Source organism: Rhagoletis zephyria, unplaced genomic scaffold (genome assembly GCF_001687245.7).
Source record: "Rhagoletis zephyria isolate East Lansing unplaced genomic scaffold, Rhagoletis_zephyria_1.1 Rzeph_scaffold_16614, whole genome shotgun sequence".
Classification (NCBI taxonomy): Eukaryota; Metazoa; Arthropoda; class Insecta; order Diptera; family Tephritidae; genus Rhagoletis; species Rhagoletis zephyria.
The window spans coordinates 5,726-11,678 of NW_016173678.1; the positions used below are offsets into that span (position 1 = coordinate 5,726).

The 5,953-nt window shown below is 39.0% G+C and overlaps 1 protein-coding gene across 1 annotated transcript; it reads right to left on the reverse strand.

Annotated features, from left to right (window-relative positions):
- Positions 1 to 403: 403 nt before the first annotated feature.
- On the reverse strand, positions 404 to 3,942 carry LOC108379532 (uncharacterized). The gene is made up of 3 exons (XM_017635886.1): positions 3,394 to 3,942; positions 2,902 to 3,019; positions 404 to 2,772 (listed from the first exon to the last, which is right to left on the reverse strand). The coding sequence occupies exons 1-3, from the start codon at positions 3,855 to 3,857 to the stop codon at positions 2,506 to 2,508; spliced, it is 849 nt and encodes a 282-aa protein (XP_017491375.1). The 5' UTR covers positions 3,858 to 3,942; the 3' UTR covers positions 404 to 2,505.
- Between the last annotated feature and the right edge of the window lie 2,011 nt (positions 3,943 to 5,953).

Consider the following 5,953-nt stretch of genomic DNA (forward strand, 5'->3'; position numbering starts at 1 on the left):
TGAACTTCGAGTCAGTAAAAAGCTTATACTAACTGTTANAATAAATTATGCATATTTTTAATATTACATATGTACATACATAACTGCATGAAATTCGAGTCAGTAAAAAGCTTATACTAACTGGTTTACAACAAAAAGGCACATAATTGATACGTGTAAAATTCTATATAATATGTCTGTAAATGTATAAAATTGTTTATATGATTCGATATTCGAGATTACATACATACATATGCATGTTTTTTTGTATCTCTCTTCTGGACGGAGTCTATTTAATCGTATGTACGAGTTAAGTTTTTTGTTTGCAAAAATATCGACTGAATAGCACAAGAATAGGTATTCCAAATGCAATATTGTATTACGAAGCATTCTTGTGGTCATAAGTCTTGCAATTATAAAAAAAAAATACAAAAGACTAATAAAGTTCATAAAAAACTCAAAACCCGTTTTTTCATCAAAGCCAACAACTACAAAAACTGGTGCAGATATTATTATTATCTTCATATTGGTCCGTATTGCAAAGCAGCGCACAGCTGTGAGCCATACGCCGCACGTTGGTGGCGCGAATACAATAGACCACGAAGCGCATCTTAGCAGAAAGCGGTGCAAAAACTAATCATAAAATGGAGTGTAATAAAAAATAAAAGCAGCAGGAGGAGGTACCACTCGTTTGCTATGCAAACCTATCACCGTCCTGCCTGTCTGGCTGCCTGCCTGCTTGTCTGCCTCCCTCCCTGACTGCCGATTAGGCAGCGAACACGACGCTCTTCCTTCTAGTGGTCAATCACCGAGCGCTAAATATGAAAAATGTGTGAAAATATTTTGCTGCAAAAACTTTGACCACTGCGAAGGACGACTGCGAAGCCTAAATCATGCGCATCGTCTCTGGGTTTTTTTTTTCTTCCGTAAATATTTTTTGATATCAAAGTTACTCAAAAACGCTATATGCGCTATATTTTTTGCCGATTCAAAAAAGTAACGGCGTTTTTGCCGGACCAAGTGTTGAACTGGTTTTTTTGCTAGGCATAATCGCCACTACTGGCGGCAGAGGAAAAAAGGTTCTCAGGGTGCAATTGAAGATAATAAAAATTCAGGCACATTTGATAATCAACTATGAAAAAATTTTAATTCATGCAAAAAATAATGAAAAATACAAAAACAAGGAAAGAGGCGCATAAAAAGTACACATCAGCGAATCAGACAGCACAGGAGGGCATATGTAAAAAACACACACGCACACCTTAAAAAGCGTCTAAGGTACAAGGCATACACGCAGACGGACATGCGCATGGACGACCCGGCGATTTGGCATGCCAGTAAGCGCATCTCGTTGTGTGGACAGTTCATAGAAAGAAGGGTGTAAGGCTGACAGCAAGCCAACACTAACAACAGCAACAACAACAATGGGCACACTCAGCTTTGATCGCCTCTGAATGTCTAAGACTTTGCGACCACAACTTTGAATGGCATGGCCAAATAAAGACTGAGAGTTTTCAATTGAGACTCGGCACAGTGGCCATATTTTCTACCCTTTCAAGGCGCTTATGTTTCTAAATGTACTCTCTTTGAGCTCAGCTGCTCAAAAGAAGAAGCGAGAATTAGTCGCGAGATGTTGTAGTAAGCGTGTGGTAGAGAGACACAAGAAAGCTAGTTTATTTGGCTTTTGATTGAACAGGTTTTCTTTTATTGCGAACTTTGTCGCTTTTGCTATGCCAAAGTGTTTTTGTTAAATTTGCGCTCAGCGAACTCTGCCAATTTTGTAGTTTCTCAAATGCTTTACCCGTTTGCATTTTCGTGCCTTCTATTGATGGTAATATGAGCTCTGAAGGCGGAATTCGAAGCTGAAGTTGCTGCTTGCTTAACGCACGTTTGCGCTTTTCTTCTGCGATTATACCACTGCTTGTTGCCTGTCGATTACTTTCTGCTCCTCATCTCGCTGCTGTGCTATACAACAAATGACAAATAACTAGATGCATTGTAATAGATTATGTCTACAACTTAATCGCCTTGGATAAATGATGACACTGTTTCTCAGCACTCCTCACGTTTCCCCATTGTATTGCTATTGATGTTGTTGTTGTTAGCGACGTTGCTGCTGCTCATACCGCAGCCTTTGATAGTAAATATTTCGCTTATTATTTGCAAATACTGTTGTTGGCAGGATGAACGGAAGGAATGTTTTTGCAGTGTGTGTTTTTTTTTGTTATTTGAGATTCTTGGTAGCTTATAAAAATATTCTACATACGCATTTCCTTATGTATGTATATACATATGTATATAGTTATATATGGATGTATATCTTGGCATTCACACTTCTTGTGCAGAAGAGATAATTCTATGGTTGATTATATGCACTTTTTTAGCTATCAAATACTCTTACTTACATACTATGTAGTACTTAAACGAAAATGGACGTATTGATTGTTTGTTACTGTGACGAGCGATTCAGGCACTTGTTTGTAAAATGCCACCGCTGCCGCCGCCACCGCATGTGCTACAGTTTCTTCACCTGAACTTATACATTAATATTAACGTTAACCCAAGCAGTGATACGATTAGCGAGATGGCGGCTTGCAATCCAGGCGCGCCAGCCAAACGGCAGTGGAATGTATCGTAACGTGATTGCTGATCGGCTACGATGTTTTGGTATTCAGCTTCTACCAGTTGACCGTCGTAGTAGGTGATCGGATCTTCGAAGGGGTATTCGTAGCCTTGTAGACATTCACATTTGTAACCACCTGTTTCATAGCCACGACCCATAATGGGTACACACTGCAAGCGGGTTAATGGAAAAATGTATATTAGGTGGGATAGAAGAGTAATTATTGAGCAAATAAAGGTATACAATTTTATTTCCTGCATTAGGAGGACTACACATTTTCAGGTATAATTTGAACTTACATATGACGTTCGGTCATCACATTTGTGCGTGTTTTTGAAAGCGTTGGGTTCAAAGAACCAATCGGGGCACTGATTAATGTCCAATTGCAACATATCCATCGAAACGGCAACCACACCCCTAAAAAATGACAAATGTTACATTTTAATTGCATTATAAGAGTATTCAATTGAACGCGCATACAACGCATAATTCCTGACCCATATAATCGCTAATTGTTATTGAAATTAGCTGAATGCTTTGCCCCGAATTTCTATAGTACACTTGCACAAACGGTGCAGTGACTTTCAAAGCCACAAACAAAACATATGAATAATTCATTTTTCAAAAGGATACACATCTATGTACTACATACAAGCATGCATTGTAAAAAAATCCTTGCACAACAACAATTTCATGCAAACTCGTCATAACAAATAAAACCAAATCCGGTTGTCCTGCTCTGTGCCAAATTATGTATGTATATCTTTTTCTATGATTCTACTTCCACTTACTTGAATTCCAGTTTCACTTTAAGGCTATCCCAGCCAAAAAAGGGTGCCGCATAGGTCACGAGCCACTTCTTCACATAGCCATCACAATCGAATTGCGGTTGTGTCCAAAAGCCGTGCTTCAGGTTTGCCGCACGATACGAATTCGGGTAGTGTTCGTATTTTTGCATATATTCACCTGTTTCGTTGTGACGCAACTTCATTTTCATATAGAACGTTTCTAGGTCATCAAAGTTGGCGGACCAACGTTGTTTCAAAAACTTGAAATACTTCTTCTCCGTATATATTTCGTGCGTTTTGTTCAGACGTGCTAAGTCTTCGACTTTAAATTTGCGTGTATTCAATTCGGTTTTGTACGCGTATGGTGCAAAATAGGTGCGGTTGGTGAATTTGTTGCGTTCCCAAAACATGGCAGCCGACCAGACCTTTGTGTCGCCCAAGACAATGGCCAGTGTCTCGCCGATCATTTGATCTTCGGTCAGCGGTTTGTCGGCCACACGTTTGCCGGTGTACACCTCGTTAGGATCAGAAATCTATGGAGGGAAGAGAATGGGGAAGAGAGCATGAATAAGTAGATAAATAGTAAATTTGCTGTAGATGTGTGATAGCTTTCATGGTAGACGCAATAAATGTGTGTAGGGCAGTTGGATGTGAGTGAAACTAGTTCGATTGGACCTTATGGCTGCGTACAAATGCGATGTCTAACATTCTAATTTTTGTCTTTCCTTGTGCTTTTATTTGCATAACATGTTGATCCTTAGGATCTCTTTTTGTTTTTGTTTCTAATATACAAAAATGCAGGTTTTGGTTAATTTTTATCTGTATTTATACTCATTTACGCTTTCAACAACATCATTTGTTTCGCCAACTTGTGCAAATAAAATTATGATAAACATGTTTTTCTGGAATTATTATTATTTCTTGCACTAATGATTTTAGCATTTCAATGATGTTGCTTTGACACTGAATATTTAATTTTATGAACTTTTCAAGGCGACAATATGCTTGTGGCTACGCCGGAAATTTGAGCAACTTGAATTAGGCGTGGAAAATCATAGTTCACACTTGAAGGAATATTTGTAGAATTTAATGAGGCTCGCTAGGTAATGCAGAATTATTAGTTAAGCGAACAGCTGTTGTGTAACGTATATTTGAAACCTGTTATTTTACGGTATAAAATGAGGAAATGACTAAACTTTTAAAGATGAAAAAATGAGCAAATGCTTTGAAAAAATCGTCCAATCTTTAAAGTTTTACAGAAATACTAAGAGATTATATATTGAAACTTGCGATTATTATTATAAAAGTCGTAAAATTAGATAAGTACTGGGGAAGAAACTAGTTAAATATTAAAGGCAACACTTCATCTAATTCTGAATTTCTCAGAGAGTTTAGAACAGCTTTTGGAAGTATGGAGTATATTAGCTCATCTTTTGGCGACCTTGAGGCTGGACTCCTCTTTTCTTGAAACGGCCTTGTACTCAAGTATTGTAGATATTAAACTGCGTGGTAAAAGTGATATATATAGATCATTTAGCCAGTTCTCTAGGATAGGTTAGGTTGGGAGTGCGTGTGTGGCATATTCCATACTTTCACTCGGAGACAGATTTGTCCGTTTTGAGTGCCCTTTTTTTTGGGTGTCGAGGGAGACACGTACCTAAATCAAAAAAGTTGCTTTAATTCATTACTTTACTAAAGCAATTACTATCCCTGATGAAGCCGAGGAGATCCAACAGTTCCGCATCGGCTACTTCGCCCAGACTATTGAAGAAGGGGGAACCCAAATGGTTGAGTCGCTTCGTCTGTTGACCTGGACATCGACACAGATAGTGGCCAATTGACTCTTCCTCATCCTCATCATGGCAGCCTCTGCAGAGAGTACTTGTTGGTATTCGCCACCGTTGACGCCTTGGTGCTATAGTTGTGTCCTATGTTGATGCCGGTAAGGACTTCTGTGGTTGTTGTTGTTTTTGTAGCAGCATACAAATTCCCCAAAGACTTTTTGGGGAGTGTTGCTGGAGTGACAGTCCTTGGCCAGATATAAATCTGGGTCGTTCCGGTTACGTAGACCCGACTGTCGTGGGAACGGACTTCTGTGGTCTCACAGTCCTCCCGTTTGTTCCACAAGTCATTCGTCATGGCCACGGTGTACTCATTCATTTTCTTAACGTGATCATTAAACGGTAGTAGTACGGACCTATTCGCTTCTTCTATTGGCTTCTCTGAGCAGCATCTGGTCATCTCATTCCCTTCGATATTGCTATGTCCGGGAACACAGTACAGATGTCCCTCTACAGCTCAGTGACGCTAGCGTGGTGCGAAATTTCCATACAATTCCCGATTTCACTCTTTTAGACCCTATTGCCTTCAGTGCCAGTTTTACTAACTTCCCAGAAGATAATTTAGGTAGGCCTTCTTAAGTAAAGCCATTCTAAGAGGCCTACACAAAAAGGGCTGAAAAAAGTGCTTCCTTGCATACCTACTAGAAGGGCTTATTCATTTACAATTATAAAAGAATTTCAATAAACATTTTAAGTTGCAACAAGACATATTTGATATAAAC

Coding starts and splice junctions, on each gene's coding strand:
- LOC108379532 (XM_017635886.1), bottom strand. CDS start 3,857: ATGATCGGCGAGACACTGGCCATTGTCTTGGGCGACACAAAGGTCTGG. Junction 3,020..3,393: donor AAAGTGAAACTGGAATTCAA/GTAAGTGGAAGT, acceptor GTCATTTTTTAG/GGGTGTGGTTGCCGTTTCGA. Junction 2,773..2,901: donor GTGATGACCGAACGTCATAT/GTAAGTTCAAAT, acceptor ACCCGCTTGCAG/TGTGTACCCATTATGGGTCG.